This window comes from Gasterosteus aculeatus, chromosome 6 (genome assembly GCF_964276395.1).
Source record: "Gasterosteus aculeatus chromosome 6, fGasAcu3.hap1.1, whole genome shotgun sequence".
Lineage (NCBI taxonomy): Eukaryota > Metazoa > Chordata > Actinopteri > Perciformes > Gasterosteidae > Gasterosteus > Gasterosteus aculeatus.
Window position 1 is genome coordinate 6,527,745 of NC_135693.1, and position 21,199 is coordinate 6,548,943.

At 45.3% G+C, this 21,199-nt stretch overlaps 1 protein-coding gene across 1 annotated transcript in view; it reads right to left on the reverse strand.

Annotated features, from left to right (window-relative positions):
* Positions 1 to 668: 668 nt before the first annotated feature.
* Positions 669 to 21,199, reverse strand: part of ttc7a (tetratricopeptide repeat domain 7A) — a 42,027-nt gene continuing 21,496 nt past the window's right edge. Inside the window, exons 17-21 of the mRNA XM_040178632.2 lie at positions 18,086 to 18,202; positions 15,957 to 16,069; positions 14,850 to 14,984; positions 11,929 to 12,131; positions 669 to 1,812 (exon numbers count right to left, since the gene is read on the reverse strand). Of these exons, the coding sequence (XP_040034566.2) occupies positions 1,594 to 1,812; positions 11,929 to 12,131; positions 14,850 to 14,984; positions 15,957 to 16,069; positions 18,086 to 18,202 (787 nt within the window). The 3' untranslated portion in view covers positions 669 to 1,593. The remainder of the gene's footprint in view (positions 1,813 to 11,928; positions 12,132 to 14,849; positions 14,985 to 15,956; positions 16,070 to 18,085; positions 18,203 to 21,199) is intronic.

Consider the following 21,199-nt stretch of genomic DNA (forward strand, 5'->3'; position numbering starts at 1 on the left):
CCTTGCTGGGGGAGCGATAGCAGCGTGGGCGATTGGGCGAAAGACAAAGGAGACAGGGATTTGTGCTTGTAGCCCTGCTGGGAATCCGTTAATAAATAAGGGGGGGGGGGGGGGGGACTCCTCATAACACAAATCAATTTACACCACCCTGAGACATTGATTACAGCGGCCTCATACCGCACATGGTAACAGCAGACATCAAACAGACACTGTCAAGCCTGTAAAACCACACAACGGGTGCATTATCCACCGCTTGCTGTGTGTGCATGTTTGTGTGCGTGCGGTTGTGTGTTTGTGTGTGCGCATGCGTCAAGTGTGTGTTGTTCAATGGACCAAATATCTCTCTGCTTCCCCAGTTACTCAAACAAGGGGATGGCTGCTAGGCAACCGAGCCACATCACATCACATCAGGCACTTCGGAGAAGAGCGAGACACAGAAAGAGTCAGAGGAGGAGAGAGAGAGAGAGAGAGAGAGAGGGAGAGAGAGAGAGAGAGGGAGAGAGGGAGAGAGAGAGGAGAGAGGAGGAGGAGGAGGCAGAAAACTGTGCTGGCAGTATTACATAAGCCGGCAGCCCGGTCCCACCGCTCACATTAATGTGGTTAGGCACTCGGAAGTGATGTCCATTAGTCACAAGTGACAGAGCAGGTGAAGACGCAGCACCCAACAGTGATTTTTAAAAGCCGTTGCTGTTTATAATGGTGAGCATAATGAGCACATGACAAAAAAGACCAAAAAAACAACACACAAGTTATGAGCGAATGAGTCGCTTACAGGAGCCTACAGACAAACAGAGCAGCGACTGATAACAACACACAGGGATGTTAAAAGATACATAATATAAAGACAAGCTGCATGGAAACACGCACATGATGAAAACACACAGAAGGAGTTTATCCCTGCAAGAAAATGGACGAGCTCTCATTTGAAGAAGACAGGTTGGTTTTTTTTGTGTGCACATGAAAGTTGTATCAATCAATGAGATCATCAAAAATATATCAAAGGCTAAAATGAAGATGAAGTGGAGCCACTAGTGTTGCTGACAGCCTGTACATAATCTATTCATCTCCACACATGACACAACATACGATCTTAAAGATGTAACCCGCACACATCTGCTGTTGATGGATCATTAAACAGCCATTGATTCAGATTATTACGAGTGTTACTCATTAGTCACTAATTACACAAGAGCTATGGCTTCTGTACCTATAGCTCCATAGGAGATGTACATTGTCACATTCATACCTGCTAGGGATGTATAAAGGTACATCCTGCTGCTCTTAGCCTAGCATTTAAAGAAACAGCTGTCATGTCCAAGAGCAACAAAATCTCTGCCTACGTAGTTAAGTTCACCAACGACATTGTTTTTAGAATGGTGTATGCTAAGTTAGCTGTCCTCTGGGCTCAGCCTAATGTTCAATAGACAGTCATCAGTGGTATCAACGTTCTGATCAAGCTCTCGGCAAGACAATGAAACAGGCCTATTTCCAAAAGAAATGTCAAACTTTCCATTTAAGCGAGGTGTTTTCCTCCTTGCACTGCTTTTCACTGTTGCTGTTTAACCCAAACCTACAACCCCCGCCAAGGCCCATTTACAGTTCCCTGGGGATGATGTTGAAGGGCCGGATGGGGCAGGAGGCCTCCAGCTCCAGGGCAGTCAGGAAGCAGTCGGGGGCCTGGCTGGAGCCCCGAGCCTGCAGGGCCTCTCCGAGACCACTCCATGCCTCGTGAGAGGTGCTGTGGACCTGAACCGCGTCACGCAGGACCTTCTCCCCCAGGTGGGCGCGCTCGGTTTTCACCAGCAGACGGCCCTGCATGGATAGATGGATAAGATGGATGCAAATTTAGGTTTGCATATGGGCTCAACTAGAAACTAGAAAATAATGCTATTTCCCTGGAAAATCCACTTATGAGGTAAGTTAAAGGTAAATAGTTGACCTGTGGCCTGCTCTCAGTCTCACAACCCAGAATCGTGAAATTACATTCAACCACAGTGGCTCGTCCTTAAATTGTCTCATCTAGCATTAAAACCTTTCATCATGACATGAGAAGATCGATTAAGTCTTAACAACAAAAATACTTCCAAATCTTGGATTGTAAACCCTGCTGTCCTGTGGACTAGTTTAGAACAAAGAACAGCAACAACAACTGGAAATATATAATGAACAACAACTAGGTATGTACAAATTAATGGAGACGATCCACAAATTGTAAGATTAGGAGCAATCCTCTGTAGAAAAATGATGCAGTATGTTTCTATGGAAACACAGTAATGACAGTTGATCCTGATCGGGGCAGAGGTGAGACTGCACGTTAAAGGGACCACATTATTGTGTACAAGTACACATTACATTCATACTGATTTTCTGTAGCTGTAACTTGACTAAAAACACTAACAAATTGTAGCACTTAAATTGTACTTAATGGCTCTTCTCTATAGCAAGTTGTAAAGCAGCGAATTTAATGACATTGCACTTTGTTGTTTCTTGTTCTGTTGAGTTTGTATCCTTATGGTTGAAATGCACTTATTGCAAGTTGCTTTGGATAAAAGTGTCAGCTAAATGACACATAATGTAATGTAATGTAATGAAAACCGATTCAAAACCCATCGGCAAAAAAGAGGAATGCATCGCTGAGCAATGGCACCAGAAAACCCAACGCGGAAGACGAATAAGCACACATTGATGTCCTGGGATCAAGTGTCTCACTGATTGGTAGCCTACTTAGAAGTTTGCACAGCCCCGAACGTTCAAAGACATTGGTATGTTCCTTTAAAAAAACACGTTAGTCCAAAGTCCTCATTTGCAGTGGCGTGCTGGACGCCTCCTGCCCAGGGCTCTGCCAGGGCATCCGATCTCCCCGCTCACTGGATTCCCACTTTGTGAGCATGTATGCAGTTTATACCGTAGATGCACGTGTCCGTGTGTGGAATATGAAGCAGAGGGGAAAAGAAACAAGTAACTGGCATTTTATGTAAACTGTAGGAATTGAATAAATGGTCCTTTGGAGCTAATGCGTGTGGAAACGAAACGCATGCTGTCAGGTTGGGGCTTTTTTAAAAAGGTTGCGTACGGGAGAAGGAAATTATGGATGATGTCTGTCGACGCCGCGTAAAAAGGGCACGCAGAACGTTGTGTCACTGCGTGTGTTCTGTCTCAGCTCGGTTGGGGGGCTGCGGTGCGTTTGAGGGCCGGGCAGAAAAAGGCTATCACGCAACCGACCAACAGGGTGGAGTCAAATTTGTCTCACACACACACGTACACACACACACACACACACAATACTGTCACATGCATACTCAAGGTGACAACAGGCAGCCTCTCTCGCACAATATCATCCCCTCTCTGACTATCTGTTACACACACACACAAATGCCGAGCTGGCCTGAGGTCAGACAGACGAGGGTTGTTATGAAGTCTCTGCTCACAAGCTCGAGATTAATTAGGCTGGAATTCACATAGCTGTCTAGGGGCTGTGATGCAACTTTCAATAGAAAAACACTCACACACACGCACACTCTTTCTCCCTTCTTCTGTTCTCATTTCCCTCACTGCTGCTGTGAGGAAAACAAGAAGATCCAAATTCTGGGAGAAAAACCTGTCACAGAATATGCAGACAAGGACGGTGTGTTTGCCCATACGAGTGTTTGCGTGCACGTCAGTGTCTGCGTGTATACTCAAGGTGGATGATGAACAGAAGCCCACAGTATGTTCTGTGGTTGGATGCAAATACGACAAAGGCTGAAGAAGACGAGTTAACGCAAAATAACACACAATACACACACACACACACACACACACACGGGTCAATGGTCTAGACTGTAAGGAAAGAGGTCACACTTCTACTATCTGCTAAAAAGACACGTCTTGTGCAGTGTCCGTGGTTATATGGAGTCCTGCCATTCACTTTGCACAATAAAGAGTCATGATGGTATCAGAGCCTGAAGGCCGGATCACACCAGCATTAACGGCCACATTTTGTTCCACCAAAACAATCAAAAATGTCAGTTATGCACCGCAAAATAATTTCACGGAATCTTTTTTCATTTGAACGGAGCCGGATCCTGATTGGTACCAAACACGCGGACATGAGCTGCAGATTGATCTCTTCCTGTCCCACTCTTGGTGCAAAAAGCAAGGCCATATTCGCAGAGATGTTGAACTGAGACCTGTCAGAAAAAGTTAAACAAGACCGAAGGCTATCAGAAATATTCTCAATTGAGATGAAAACAGAGAATTACTAACAGTGGCACCACAAGCAGCGAGATGTCTGATGGAGTAGAGAAGAGTGAGCAGACAGGAGCGAGGCGAGAGCTCGGGAACATTTAGTTTGCGTCAGAGTGTTTCTTGCACTGCGCTGATACAACGTGCATCTATTGGTTTGGCTTTAATTACTCCCAGCCATCTGTCTACAGTTTTACCTCAGCTGATCCCATGGGGCTTGGCAGTGCACAATTGTTTCTTGTCGCGCCATTAAAGCGCAACTGAACCGAGCAGAGCCAAACCGAGCGAGGGGGCAACGGCGGTTTCATCCATCTTTGCAAGCTAAATTTAGGGTACAAACAGGACACACAGTTTAAGTTTATTTCCATCATCTAGAACAAAGGAAATTAAATAAGCTTCCTAAATGTCCAAAACAAACAGACCCAACAGAGATTGGATTATAGAATCGATGCACTTGTTTTTCAGTGTGTTACTCGCATGTCAGATTATGCAACGACAAAAAGAATACTTTAATATATTCTAATCTACAATTTACACCACTGAGATTTATTCATGGGAATAACATTTATTGGACAACTTCTTTATTACCAGAAATCTTTCATGCCTCAAGCAAAGCATACATTTAAGCCACATTATAAGCTTTTAACAAATGTGTGATGGGTTATGGATCCAAACTGAACAAACCAGATTGCTGGTTATCTTAAATCAATCAGTGACAAAATGCTCTAGTGGATCAGTTCCCAGAAATGAATGTCTTCCAGACAGTGTAGGGACAGCGAACCTCTAAATTTAGACTTACAATCTGCTGTTGTCAACCGTGCTGCCTACAAAGCTAAAGGGATGCAAGTGACCAGATAACAAAAGAATAGGACTAACGTTATGGTTAAATTTCAATGTGTGTGTGTGTGTGTGTGTGCATGGATCAGATCCATAAGTTCAGAAGTTCAGCCGGTGGGGGAGTTGCGTCGCCTGTTGAACCCTTGGAGGCTCAGAGCTACTACACATATACCTGAGGTTATATACTGTAACCCAGTGGACCAGGAAAGAGAAGCTACCTGAACCTCTAGAAGATTTAGAAGATTTACACCACTGTATTTTGTGTCTTTAGGGAACTTTAAGGACCTCCACTGGAATTCAAAATGAAGTCGTCTGGGTGAGTTCAACGTCTGACTGTCCATCATGAGAGTTTAATGACTCACCCACATGTCAGAGAGTGATAATTCAGAAGGTCAAACCTCTTAGCACTTTCAGAAAGCAAACTGTGTACTACAGTATGTTTTGTTTTAGTCAGCACGATATGATATTCACGATGCTGACCTTTACATGTTGAGCCTCTCTACCGCTGGAATACACTTGGATGGAATGGCAAAGAAACCTCCACATACTGTGCATCTAGAATAGATTCCTGCAATGCAAAGTAGATGCTCACCCATTAACAGATTACAGCAGATATATGTATGCACAACAGTACAAAAGCACCACATGCACACACAACAGTACAAAAGCACCATATGCACACTCACATGGGAATACCACAACAGGAAGGGAAAAGGAATGGAAGAAAGGGGCGATAAAAGAGCCACGGAAGGAAGGAAGAGGAAAGAAGAGAGTGTGAGCAAGCGAGAAAGAGCTAAACTGGGAACAATGAATAGAGAGCAAACGAGGGGGACGGAGAGAGTGCAAAAAGAGAGAGAGAGAGAGAGAGAGAGAGAGAGAGAGAGAGAGAGAGAGAGAGAGAGAGAGAGGTGTCAAAGAAAACGGAAAAAATAAGTGAGCCCAGATGAGCCATACATAGCAACGCAGGCACCAGCCAACTCCCAGTCGTCTCTCTGTTTCCCCGCCCAGTTTTATTCTTCCTCTCTCTCACACACACTCACACACACACACACTCCCTCTCTCTCTGTGGTTATCAGAGGTCTTAGATAGAATATATTTCCCTGGTTGCTAAGCAATTCCATAAAGCGACGAGAACGTGCAAAGTGTTATAAATAATATATTTGCATTATCTAATCAGCTGACAACCCAATCCCCCCCCCATTCTCAGAGAGAGAGAAAGGGAGAGAGAAAGGGAGAGAGAAAGGGAGAGACGGGGTGCATTTGATAATTGGAACGCGATTAATTCAATGAGCACAAGTCCAAGCCCTTGAGAGTACACTGTATATGTGAAAGAGTATGAATATTCCGGTGGAAAGGAGGAAATTTAAAGAGTGTGTGTGTGTCTGTTAGCGCTCTGTGTGTGTGTGTGTGTGTGTGTGTGGCTGACTCAGAGAAGGCTCCGCTACCTAACAGGAGGGATGAGATGCGGAGGATGTTGGGAGTGGGTCAGATTAATTTCGTAGCAGCGCCGGAAGCAAGACTCGGCCGCATTTCAGGATCAGCCACCCAACGGAACACCAACACACCCACCTAAACACCCACCCATCCACCCCTCACCCACACACACACACACACACACACACACACGTATTAACCGAACATCTACCATAATGAGGTGAACAGCACAGACAGACACATGTGTAAAAGGCTGACTGCTCGTGCCGGGACGGATGAGCGAAATAGACACTGGGCCTGCAGCCTGGGGACGGTAACAGCTGAGAAATTAAACTATAAATCTGTAGCACACACACATGCTTACACACGAGCAGCATGCCAAAGTCCTGCCGTGTACTGGTTTCCCTCAGTACCACACCCTGTTTCGTCCAAAAATACTCTGAAACCAGCAGCTGACCTGAGCTGTGACTCACTGTCTGATCACTCTTTCTCTCTGACACTCGCACACACACTCAAATACCATGTGGACAGAGTTCAGCCTATTAAGTAGCGGTGGAGTGAGTAAAGTGGTGTGCGATGAATAAGAGAAGAAGGTGGTGGACTGTTGTGATGAAGCGCACAGCAGGGGCTGCAGGGCCTCTGTACTGTACGGTATCTCGCTATAGGTTTCCCTTACTCACAGCGGCTACCGAGGAGAGAATTACCACGAGGCCAAAGAAATGCAGGAACCTGCTTGAACCTCGGAAAAAAACAGTTCAATTGCCTTTTGTACTTTTATGAGAATTAATACAGTTGCATATGTCAGTCACGATGTTCCTCAAAGCCACAAAAAAAGGAAATATGGTGACGCTAGAACGAGGAGACAAGGGAAAATAGCTAGCCGGGTCTTTTCTACACAACACATCAAAAGCTCACTAGCAAAGGTTTTATATTGCGGGTTAACGTGTACAAATCTTTTTCTTGATTCGCTTCTATCCTCCAAGAAGTCCTGTGCAGTTGGGTTGAGCTTTAGTTGACTGGTAACCAACTCGCAAGTGAGCGCTCGTGCCTGTTGTTCGATGCAGTACGTGACTCCTACATGGAGGCCAGCTGTATCCCACTGCTTCAAGCTACAGTGCATCCAGAGAGTACTCACAGCGCTTCACTTTTCCCACATTTTGTTATTTTACAGCCTTATTCCCAAATGGATTGAATTCATTATTTTCCTCAACATTCTACACGCAACAACCCATAATGACAAAGTGAAAACAGTTTTTTGCAAATTTTTGCAAATCTGTTAAAATAAAGAACGAAAACATAGCATGTACATAAGTATTCACAGCCTTTGCCATGACACTCAAAATGTAGCTCAGGTGCATCCTGTTTCCACTGATCATCCTTCAGATGTTTCTACAACATGATTGGAGTCCACCTGTGCTAAATTCAGTTGATTGGACATGATTGAGAAAGGCACACACCTGTCTGTATAAGGTATCACAGGTGACAGGTGCATATCAGAGCATAAACCAAGCCATGAAGTCCAAGGAATTATCTGTAGACCTCCAAGACAGAATTGTACCGAGGCACAGATCTGGCGAAGGGTACAGAAAGATTTCTGCAGCATTGAAAGTCCCAATGAGCACAGTGGCCTCCATCATCCGCAAATGGAAGAAGTTTGGAACCACCGGGACTCTTTCCCCGCCCAGCCAGACTGAGCGATCGGGGAGAAGGGCCTTAGTCAGGGAGGTGACCAGGAACCCGATGGTCACTCTGACAGAGCTCCAGCATGGTTCTATGAAGAGAGGAGAACCTTCCAGAAGCACAACCATCTCTGCAGCACTCCACAAATCAGGCCTGTTTGGTAGAGTGGCCACTCAGTAAAAAGCACATGACAGCCCGCCTGGAGGACTCTCAGACCATGAGAAACAAAATTCTCTGGTCTGATGAAACAAAGATTGAACTCTTTGGCCTTAATGCCAAGCGTCATGTCTGGAGGAAACCAGGCGCTGCTCATCACCTGGCCAATACCATCCCTACAGTGAAGCATGGTGGTGGCAGCATCGTGCTGTGGGGATGTTTTTCAGCAGGAGGAACTGGGAGACTAGTCAGGATTGAGAGAAAGATGAATGCAGCAATGTACAGAGACATCCTCGATGAAAAGATGCTCCAAAGCCCTCTGGACTTCAGACTGGGGCGACGGTTCATCCTCCAACAGGACAACGACCCGAAGCACACAGTCAAGAGAACAAAGGAGTGGCTTCGGCACAACTCTGTGAATGTCCTTGAGTGGCCCAGCCAGAGCCCTGACTTGAAGCCGATTGAACATCTCTGGAGAGATCTGAAAGTGGCTGTGCACCGACGCTCTCCATCCAACCTGATAGAACTTGAGAGGTTCTGCAAAGAAGAATGGGAGAAACTGGCCAGAAATAGATGTGCCACCCTTGTGGAATCACATCCAAGAAGACTTGAGGCTGTAATTGCTGCCAAAGGTGCTTCAACAAAGTATTGAGCAAAGGCTGTGAATACTTATGTACATGTTATGTTTTCGTTCTTTATTTTAACAGATTTGAAAAAATCTGCAAAAAACAGTTTTCATTATTTTATGTGTAGAATGTTGAGGAAAATAATGAATTTAATCCATTTTGGAATAAGGCTGTAAAATAACCATGTGGAAAAAGTGAAGCGCTGTGAATACTTTGCGTATGCACTGTATATTCTATTGACAGGCAGCTCTGATTTATGTCACAACATACCTTTACAATGGCCAGAAATACAAAATAAAGATCTTAAGGACATTCATGGAAAGTACAGTATGGCTCAAGTGCAAGAATATTAACTAAAAATATCATCATAATTCCCTCCAAGGCGCAGCTTAATAAATGGGCCACCGCCACAAGTGTCCACAGCAGATACAGTACAAAAATAAACACATGAATCCTGAGAGTAGCAGCAACTGTACGTTGTATTCTGGCAGACTGATGCAAGCCAGAAACTGAAGATGGGGAGCGCTCCAAATAAAATGCGTCCTACTTAGGTTGCATATATGCAAGTATTTTACCACAGAGCTCCATGGATGTCTGATGTATAAATTACCACAAATAGTACTCCAGACATCACTGTGTTCTTTTGTATTTGGGTCTATTAGCGCCTACTACAACATTAGCCTTAATCCAAGAACACGCATACAAAAAAGAAAGTTCCAAATAGTCCACATGTGCCCCAAATCCATGGAGGAAGGCACAAACACAACACACGCACATGCACGCTCACGCTCCCCGACCGGGAACACATCTGCCCTGTGAGAGACCTAGAGTAGGACATTGCCAGCTGGCTTTGTTTCAGTTTAACCCCCCCCCCTGGGATTGGTTCTCCCACAGGCCAAATATGGAAGAGACGCGTACCGCTGTCTACCCCAATGGGACAGTGCACACACAGACGCACACATTCTCACAGATGGCCACACGAACACTAAAGTGCAAAGTAGGAGCAAAAGCATTAGCCTTATGTGGTCACAAGGTGGCCAGTACTTAAGTCAAAGCGATATCAACCAGCACATCTATGGTAACTATGGAGACTACGGACATACTGTGTGTGTGCGTGTGTGTGTGTGTGTGTGTGCGCGGTTGTCTGGTGGTGCGAGTCTTGGATTCAGGAATATCCCTTTCTGGTTCTTTCACCATGACAACAGAGAAAGTTCAAAGGTCAGAGCAGCCGTGGTTAATCCAGTGGATCATCTGAAACTGGAAAGCTGGGAGAGAGACTGATTAAGGGAGTGGGTGGAAGTGGGCGAGAGAGATTCTTTCTACTGTGAGAGAGTGAGAGTGAGATGGAGAGAGGGAAGGAGAGAGAGAGATCTGCTCAGATGAAAGAAATGTGGGGGAGTGTTCAGCAGAGAGGAAGCAGCTCTGTCATTTGCTGGTTGTTGAGCAACGCGTTTCGGAAATTTGATGTTACAATTAACCATTGTGACCACAATTGTGACCCCGTACAACGAAGGAAGACAGACTCATGAACACGACATGGTCATCACTCCCGCCAACTGGAGAGCCAACGTCAGCAGCCATAATGGCAAATATTAAGCTTAATTAGCTTAATATTTCCTGCTCGATAACAAATGTTGTGAGTTTATGTTCCCTCTCAAAGACAACTCAACTTTACCTTCTACATTAGTATCAGTATAGATAGTATAGTTGAGTATATGACACTAAATTGCCTTTTATTGAGCATTTTGAGGAGAACAGAGTTGTTGAGTTCCAAATGAGTGATGGAGTGAGTTCAGCTGCTATTGCTTCTACCATGGAGCAGAGCTAATATTAGCAGCTAATATTATCAGCTAATAGCAAGCTAACCTAATAATTTCGGCTGAATCACAAATCAAAAACACAAATGTCATCAGCTGCTGTCTTTAGAATCCTCTCAGAACGGATGTACACAGTTAAATACAGTGTACTTGGGTATATGAGTCTAACATACTCAACAGCCTTCTATTAGCAGCTCATAGCCATAAAAGCCACATGATTTCTGTTCAATTGCAAAACAAAATGTTTTTCCGCTAACGTTTCCGTCTTCTCCGAATGAATTAACACCTGCACACAGCTTTATACAGTATAGTTGAATAATGAGGCAAGCGTAGTGCACAGAAAAACAGACACATCTGCTCTACCACCTGATGCAGTCGGAAGAGCTATTGATTAGATATTGATTAAACATGCCCGGATTACATTAATGGTGTGATGAAAAATCACCATCAATATTCCACCTATTGATTGATGAATACTTTAGATAGCACAGACATTCTTATCTTCAGGATTTATTGTGTCCAGCAAATTAATATTCTGACGGAATATTTGTTATTTAAATTAGTAAACTTCACTCAGTGGAAAAACTCTCTCTTCACTCTGAAGGAAAGCAGAGTGCAGTAGACCACTGTTTTTGCAATTGTATTTTTATGCAACATTACATTTTAATTGCAGTGGGATGTGATTGATTTTCTAAATAAGGTTTTGTACCTCATGGAATAACACAACTTGGCATTAAAAGATAAAGATGTCACAAGATAGTGTGAAGCTTCATGTTCTTATTTAACAGACTGTGTGTAGAGAGCAGACAAATTTAATTTCTTTCTAAATTATAATTGAATTTACTGAATTTTAGAAGAAAAAACATAATAAATTCAGTTGATTCTGAAACTCTTGCGTCATATTCAGAGTAATGTAACTCTGTGAACTCAAGTAAAGCATTTAGAGCGCCTGCGCGGATGTGCGTGTTGTACAATAGTGTGCATATATGTCTGCGTGTGTGCACGTCGGCATGCATCTCGTGTCAGTGGACATTTTATGAGTAAAGGAATTTAAATGTCTTAGAGTATCCACGCACGTTGTGCATACTGACCACTGAAGAGTACACTACATACATTACAATTTAGTAGCATCCCGAGCTTCTGTCGGCTCTCACCATTTGCACTAGTGTGCTCTCTTCTGTGGGATGGATGGCCAGGGCTTCGTCATACAGGCCTTTGGCGTCGTCGAGTTGGCCCCGGAGCTCGGCCAGGCGGCCCCGCTGCAGCAGCACTGAGTACGAGTTGGGAGAGACCGAGCCGGCCTCGGCTATGCAGAACTGGGCCTCCTTTAGCCGTCCGTCCCCCATGAACAACTCCCCTGAGGAGGGGGATAGAGAAATAGTTACAAGGGGTTATTAAGGTGATACAGAGAAGAAATAAAGGAACAGAGTGACAGAGATGACTCAACTTTGAGTTCAGCAGGATTAAGTCACAATGTAAACTGGGCAGCATTCAAATACAAACACAAAAAACACGCAGACACACACACGCACACACGCATGCGCGTATTCATACACGCACGCACTCAAAGACCATTAAAGAGAAAGTGGGAGCGCCTGGGAAGTCATGAAAGTCTTGCCTAAATATGGCCATCGCATACTAAGCTGCCTGCCTCCTTTCTTTGCTGCAACTGGGAAGAAGACGACTCACATCCACACAGAAACACACACACACACACACACACACACACACACACACACACACATACACACCATCACGCCTACAATACTGTCATTGTCCATTGGACACAGAGCTGACCAGAAGGCCCGCCCCTGGGACCGGAGAAGACCAATATCTGGAGGGTTGCTGTCAATCACTTTCATGAGTGGACGCCAGGTCAACACCCAGAGAAACCCCTTCGAAAGAAGCTCTTCAGCTCCAAACACCGTGTGCATTATGGGGCAAGAGAGGGAGGGAGCGCGTGGGACAAAGATATATGTGGTACGTGCCGTCTGCTCCTCAGCGCCATGTGAGCCCATGTGTGCTTTTGGTAGTGGATGTTTTTGTTTAGCTGTGTCTCATAGTTGCACAGATGGGAAATACTTAGTGAGTGCATTCTGCCGGCAAGATGAAAAAGAGCCATTTCCCAGCCTCCGGGTCCTTTTTTCCATGGCTTCACTTGAGGGAAAAACCTATTCAGTGAATGCTCCCTGGTTATGTAACCCTTTTTTTGTCCTCCTCACCTAAGCTCTCGGCACTAATGAATAAATCACAGTGTACGCATATGCAGTTTGTTTTTACGTTTGCAGGTATGCGCCTGTGATTATGTGCATCTAAAAATGCCCCCTGTGTTGTTTTTTTTCGCCGACTAGGATGTGAGACTGAGAGAGGAAGTGACCGATGGGGAGAGGAATGCTTGGAGTCAGGGGAGATTGTTGGGTGCAACAGGGCTCGGCCTTGAAGACCCGCCCCTGCACTTCCACACACACACACACACACACACACACACATAATTGGGTCTGAAGCAACAGCGGACACATTCTATTTTGCCAGTTCTCAGCAGAGGAATATCAGAGGTCAAAGGTCAGACATGGAAAATAAACTTCCAATTACACTAGGCAGCAGGGGAAGTGACCCCAGGGCCCCTCAGCCCATCCCGCCCTGTACTGTACAAACTGGTATTTCGGCTGCATAATTTGCTTCACTCTGCAGCTGTATGGATTCCCTTTGCCGTTGTCATGCCTCATCCACTCCGGCCGAGAAGCAGCTCTGCACTCCCTTTATTTCCCGCTGATGCTCTGCTCTCATGTAAACTTCCGCGGGCAGACTGAGGCTGAAGGGGTGGAAGTAATCGCCGTATGCATCACTGCCGCTCTGCCCTTAATAGCACAGTGGCCACATGTACGCAGGTACAGAGCGCGCGCTCACATAAAGTATGCACTTAACTGAATTGTTAAAATTTTTGTCGAAAATTAGTCCAGTAATCACAATTATTTAGGCCGTTTTACACAGCAAACAAGGTTACACACTTTCCAGCACGTATACTGTGGGCAACCCGGAGAGAATTTCTGTGACTGCAGTGCTCAGAATGTGAAAGAAAAAGTGTGCTCCCATTGTACCGAGTGCATAAACGATATCTCACTCCCCAGAGAGATTAAAATTCAACCAAGCTTGTAAGCAGGTCAACAAGCTGCGTAAGACAGCTTCCACAGCGGCATCTGCACAGCACACTGTGTGGAGAAGACTCTCCCTCAAAAGTTGCCATTTCATATTCTACATTTATTCTAGTTTAATCTGGATTTGTTTAAAGGTGCAGGAATCCAAACCCTCTGTTTGTGTTGTATTTTGAGCTTCTCTGTGCTTTGTTGACAAATCCGGTCCGGCTGCTCATACCAGTAAGACGATTGGTGTGGCCATGCTGATCATCGGTTACTGATCATACCGCTGTTAGTTCTGTCAGCACTGTTGTTTACACAACAATGGACTCACAAGTCTTCAGTCATGTACCACACTTCTGTGTTATTGCTCTGTGAGCGAACCCGTCAACCCGTATGGAGGAGACTTACTGTAAAAGGCCAGAAAAGCAGTAAAGATTTAGAAAAAACCCCAATCAATGTTCATCTTCACAGAGAAAATAAAGGTTTCCCAAATTTCATTTAATACATTTCCGTTGGTAGATTTTTTCCAGCATTTGAGTTTGAAAAGTTTGTAATTATTGCTTAAAAGAATATACAAATGTGACCACAAGTTGTGGTGTTTGAACGTATTTGCTTTGGTTGCTCGACCAAATTTGTCAGCCTGTGTGTAAACTGTTTTTAAAATGTGATGTCAGAGTGGAACAAATGTGTTTAAACAATGTCTTGCCCAAGGACACGTTGTCACGCCTGTTTAGCAGGGCCTGGGATCAAACTGCCAAACTTCTGATTGGCAGGCAGCCGTGTGCTCCACTCACCCCATGTTACACAGCGAATGCTTCGGTGTGCATGTGTCGATCAAACCCACCGGCTAATAAAAGTGTTCATATACGAATGCATGGCCACAGGCGCACGATGGGATGCTGCCGTTAGCATGTACCTAACGCCTTGCATGTACATACCAGCCTGCAGCCAAATGCGTTCTAGGGTGGTCCAGATGTAAGTGGGTCCATGGCGACGCACGGAGCTGAGGTCCGACACCTCCGAGAGCGCAGCCTCCAGACGAGACACTGCAACCGATGAAGGGCTCAGAGAACCTGTGGAGGGACGAGGAGCAATATTCTGTCCCAGATGCGCAGTAAAACATTTAATTGAGAAATCCTTCAAATATGAGATATCCATGTGGAGCGTGTTCATTTTCTTTTCCTTTGGTGTGTTGGTGAAGAGTGTCAATATAGTAGTGTAAACAACTATATTCAGATAGTCGGAAATAACACCGTACGACACTGTGGATGTCACATATAAAAAAACAAACATATTTAGCCTATAAGTTTAGAAGAGGTGCACACTTAGATGGAATGTAGGAAGTATAAGAAAGAGCCTCACAGTAAATCAGAATAGAGGCCACAAGACTGGAGATTGTGCATAGTAGCTTTTCTGGAATTTGAAACTTATACGTTTAACTTGTATACGTTTGGACACGAGCCTCTTTTTTGCCCTCTGCTCCGAAAATGGCCCACTTATGATGCTATATGAATTAAGTGCTATAATGTGTAACAATCAGTTTATATGTTACTGTTATAATAATAATAATATACCAATATTATGGTACTGGTTTTGACCTGGTTCTGGCTTGTTTAGGCCCCATTTGGGGTCCTCTCGTTTCCAAAGGGATAAGAGAAGAGGACGAAGCGATGATGTATTGTAAAGTTTGTTGGTGGTTCTTGAGCGGATGCGTAGAGACAGCAGTGGTCTCTGGACTGTGAAAGCTCAAGTGACCTCTGTATCACAACTTATATTTCATTAAAACCACTTTATTATAACGTAACAAATCCTGGAGTTCTTTGTCCCAGCCTAAAGGTTTTTTAAACACGAGTTAATATCCGGAACATCAATAGATTTTCGGATAGAGCAAACCCCCGAGACCCTGCTGGAAACGCAGGTGAGGAACTTTATTCTGCCAAAGATCAAATACTGGGGGATTGGGACTGACTCACATTTTCACCTTTCATGCACAAATATATCCAACAAAAGAGAGAGAGAGAGAGAGAGAGAGAGAGAGAGCAGACCAGTGGAGGCGTCCTGGAAGTTGGGCAGGGTCAGGTGGATGGAGGGTTTCCTGGGTCCAGGGCTGACCTCGGTCCGCTCGGCCATCGGTATGCTGCTGCTGTCATCTGTCTCACTGCCGGGTGTACAGCACAATCAAATTATTGTTTTATTTAAATGTAACACACCCCCAATTTTACAACCACTGTGCTATTTGTTTTATATTGTAATTGAGAAAGGCTAATCCTTCTATAGTATCGTTGTTTTGGTTTAGCATTATCTAAGGATCCAGCTGACCATCTCTCCATTGAATAAATTTATGTTGAAAATATTCCCCTATTTCGGCACGGTGGCGTGGTGGTTAGCACTGTCGCCTCACAGCAAGAAGGTCCTGGGTTCGATTCCGCCCAGTGGCCTTTCTGTGTGGAGTCTGCATGTTCTCCCCGTGTCTCCGTGGGTTCTCTCCGGGTTCTCCGGCTTCCTCCCACAGTCCAAAGACATGCTCTGGGGATCAGGTCAATTGGGGACTTTAAATTGCCCGTAGGTGTATGAATGTGAGTGTGAATGGTTGTATGTCTCTGTGTTAGCCCTGCGATTGGCTGGCGACCAATCCAGGATGTACCCCGTCTATCGCCCGAAGTTGGCTGGGATGGACTCCAGCCCCCCCGCGACCCTGTGTGCAGGATAAGCGGCTTGAAAATGGATGGATGGATATTCCCCTATTTGGGTCGTGGCTTGTCATTAAGTTGTGTGGTGGGGAACCGCTGCCTCAAAAGATGGAACCTGATCATCATGAGGAAATATCTTGTATGTTTTCATGCAAAGCTTGTGCTCTGGAGACCTGTAAATGTCATATACATGTTCTCATTATATATTTTTAGTGTACATTCAGGGTTCCTGTTGTGCAGAGAGGGTGATCGGCTGCAATCTGTCGTCCCTCCAGGACTTCACTTCTAGGTCCTTGAAGCGAGCCAGAAAGATGGTAGCCGACCCCTCTCACCCCAGACAAAAGCTGTTTGTGCCCCTTCCATCTGGCAGGAGGCTGAGGTCCATCAGGACCAAGACCTCCCGCCACACCAACGGCTTCTTCCCGTCGGCAGTCGGGCTCATCAACAGAGCCCGGTCCCCCTCTGACTGACTCTGATATCCCACCGGTCACTTTCTTCACACTCCACACGCACATACACTTGTCACTTTCTCTTCACTGCTGCACTTTATTTTTAACTTTTTAACTCTTTGCACTTTTAGTCCTTTATTTTTAAAGTAACCCATAGCTGTCAGGTCAAGTTGGGGTTTTTCTTGTCTCCATGTTTTGTCTGTCATTTCCTGTTTTATTTTGAAAGATTAACCTTCCTCTCGTTTCAGGTCACTTGCCCCTCCTCATGTGTCACCAGCCGAATTGTCGTCCCTGATTCCTGATTGTGTCCACCTGTTTCCCATTGCCCTCATGTGTCTGATAGTCTGCATCTCCCTTTGTCTTGTGCCGGAGTGTTCCGACCATTCGTCTACCCAAGCCTGCCACCACAGACGCAGTGCCTCGTCTCACCTCGTCTCGTCTCGCCTCGCCTCGCCTCGCCTCGCCTCGTCTTCTTACGAGGGAATTTTTGTTTATCAGTTCTCTTAAGAATGACCTTGAGCCTTTTTATAGCATTTTTGGTTTTCCTCCTAATGGAGCGATTGATCTTTTTTCAGATTTTGTTAATAGGTTTCCTATAGGTTTATTTTTTATAGCTGCTTATTTCCTCGTCCAGTGTGGGAGAGCCTAATAAAGACGGCCTATTCTGTTCACCCTTCTGCTCCTGAGTCCTCTTTTAAGTCCAGGTCTGACAATAGCCTTATACTACTAACCAATAAGCATTATATTTTATTATTTTTTGTTTCTATGTTGTCTTGTTGTCAACCGCCAAGTCAAATTCCTTGTATGTCTGACATATTATGATCATAAATGTTTCCTGATTCCTGATGATGAAAAATGTACAACCTTCCTTGTTCTTGTTCCATATCAGTTTCACCATCTAAGATGTGACAACTTTAAAGCTCAACGTCTCGAAACTGCTCTCATGGAACACCACTATTCACGGTCCGAGCTGAAACCTAAACAAACACAAGAAACAAGACCGTCCACATTCCGATCTCCTCTGCGCAGACTCACCTGGAGCGGCTGACATCATAGCGGCTCAACCACTGTTGCAGCATCTCTTCACAGGTCCGCAGAGCTGCCGCCGGTCCGAAAAGGGCCTCTTCTAACTTCACCTTTGTGAACAGCAGACTAGAGCATGAACACACACACACACACACACACACACACACACACATTACTCCTCTTTGTTTACTCTTTTTGGGTTCGTTCATGTTTTTATTGCCACATCACAAACTTGTTTTTGTTCCCGTACGGACATGAAACTGTAAAAAGGTTATCATGCAGGAGTATTTATGGGGGTCCAAACCTGTTCTTATTATCACCGACCACATTAGCTTCAATGTAAATGTCTTCAGTGAAAAGAATAACAACACTGCAGGTGTACAATGAACTTTTAATAGTTGTCATTGTCTAGTAATGAAAGCTCGGATGACCGACTTGCAGTTTGTAATCCTCAAGTTGAATTTTACATCCACGTCACAGTACATCAGTTTACAATCTTATCCTATCAGATCATCATAATCAGCATAATCAGCATATCGTTCTTTGTCACAGTCTCGTCTTGGCTTCGTGCCTTTGTTTGTTTTCCCACCTTGGTGATCGTCTCTCGTCAGCCCTTCCTGATCAGACCCTGTTTACACCACCAGTTCCTTCATCATTTGTTCGTCTACACGTCTGTGCCTTTGTCCATCGCCGCTGTTTCCTGCCTTTATAGCTCGTCGGCTTGCATTCAAATTAAATCATTACATGGTTTCTGCTGCCTCTTCATCTTTGTCTGCAGCCGTGTCCTGCTCTAAAACCATAACAAATTCTAGAGTTAGGGCCAGTTACATGATCTGTGAGGTCTGTTATGTTCAGAAAGCCTTTAGGCTAAGGAAGAAGAACACTGGGAACAGTTGTAACAAAGTGGTTTTGATCAAATATATGTTGTGAAACGGAGGTTTCTTGAGCATTCGCAGTCCACAGTCTGTCTATGCATCCGCTCCGTTGATTTACAGTGAGGCCTCCTTTCTAATACTCCCCACATTCCATGTAAGCATTCATCACTTCTAAACTTTAGGCTCAATACGGCTTTGTTATGCGTTGCTGACAGATACACAATGCCAAAAGTGTCACTGTGTGGGGTTGTTTCCTGTTTTATTTTGTAGTTTCCTGCCTCGTGGTACCTGGGTTAGCTTCACCGCCTGTGATTGTCTCCCGTGTCCATGATTGTTTCCACATGTGTCCAATCACCTGCACCTTCCCACTGTATTTAAACCATGTGTGTCTGTTGTCGCTCCATTGTATGTGTTCCCCATGTCGGTGTGTGTTTATGTTACTGCGTTTTCCCCCCTGGGCTTTCTGATTTTGGTAATTAAACTATTTTTGTGCTTGAGTCTGTGTTTGAGTCCGGCTTCCGCCCCCCTGATGTGACGATAAGACTGTCCGTCCATGTTGTTTCCAACTCTCTAAGTGCTGTAATCAGGTCACAGCGACCTCCAGTTCTGACCACAACTCTAGTCAGGGTCCCTTGAGTCTGTTTCGCAAAAATGTAGTGAAATTCTCTCAAGGCGATCCTGAGACATCCCGAGAGGGGCCGGGACGTGATGTTGTTACTCTCCGCTCTGGTACGTTGGCCGTTGTGCCAAATTTGAAGAAATACCCTGCAGCCCTTCTGTAGATCTCATGAGCACGGGATGGATGTGAGTCACAGTGGCCTTGACCCTTAATCACTAGTCTGGGTGGAGGCTTGTACCCAATTCTAATCAATTCTCTCAGCAGTTGCCGAGGTACTGAGTGCACACGAGAATGGGCCTGCAAAACGGACAACCTGGAAACACAACGCCTCAGGTTACGGTCGTTACCGGAGCGACGCCCCTAGAAACCGGCTGATGTCGACGGCAATCACTAGGACGCATACACACATGCGCACTTGCATATACGCGGTTTTGTCGTGCGTGTGTGTGTGTGTGTGTGTTTCCCCATTAGCTGTGTTAAGTGCTCAGGACCCGTCGACGTCTCACTGAGGCTCAGTCGGATCGATGCGAACACGAAGTGGGTCAAGATAGTCATCAACAACCACTAAGAGTCCATCTAAGTGTTTCCGCTCTGAACCTTTTCAGTAGAAGACAACTGGTTAAGTGATATGGGAGTCTCAGATGTGACGGTGTGTGTGTGTGTGTGTAGTAATTGCCAGAAGGGGCTCTCAGAGGATCCCGTCTGTCATAGGCATCACTCATCCATGAGAGAGAGGCACAGAGAACACGGGGTCGGCCACATCTGAGGCCCGTCTGCCTCGCTGTCCTGTCCACCGCCCCTCTGTTGTTGAAGCCCCCTGCGGTTCCACGAGGAATAGAGGGAAGGTTGGAGGGAGGTGGGGTGGGATCAATAGACAAGCTTGAAGGGGGAAAACTCTCTCGTAGCCCGGTTAACGATTCACAGGTCGGTGGGGGATTTGGGGGGAAGGGTATGAGGAGATGATGGAGGCGTGTTGGAAGAGGAACAAATTGAAAGTGTACCTGCGCGTGTGTGTGTGTGTGTGCGCATGTGTGGGAGGAAGGGGTTGGATTTTCTGACAGCGGATGACAGGCGCCGCCGAGGGACGCTGTGTTAAGGATACGCCTGCCAGCAGGGGTCCACCAGAGTGTGTGATTGTGTCCTCCAGACTACCCATTACCGGTGTGGCGCAGCATTTAGAAGCAGCGCGACGTGTTAACCCATCCCGGTGTTGAGAGGTGACGACAAGGTGTGTGTCTGTGGGGGGTAGGTGTAGATCATGCGTGCAAAGAAGTGACTTCTCTCATGATTAGACTGGAAAACTGTAATCGCACCTCTGGTATTATAGTTTAACAGAAACAATCGTGTCAAAAAGCAGAGGGTACGAGCACGTAGACTTTGGACAAGAAATATCTCAGCTCAAGAGCACGATGTTGGGAAAACTCATTAGTGATGTGCAGCTGAAGTCGGTTCACTTATAATAGACTAGATTCTTTACCATGGCAACAGCTCAAGGGTATTGTAATATGTACAGCCTGAAATAGCTGAAGGACATCAACCAATATGCTTATTGGGTGAAAGTCCAGTGTTTCTACGTTAAAGGAACCGTGTGAAGCATTTAGTGGGATCAATTGTCAGCAGTTTGTTTTC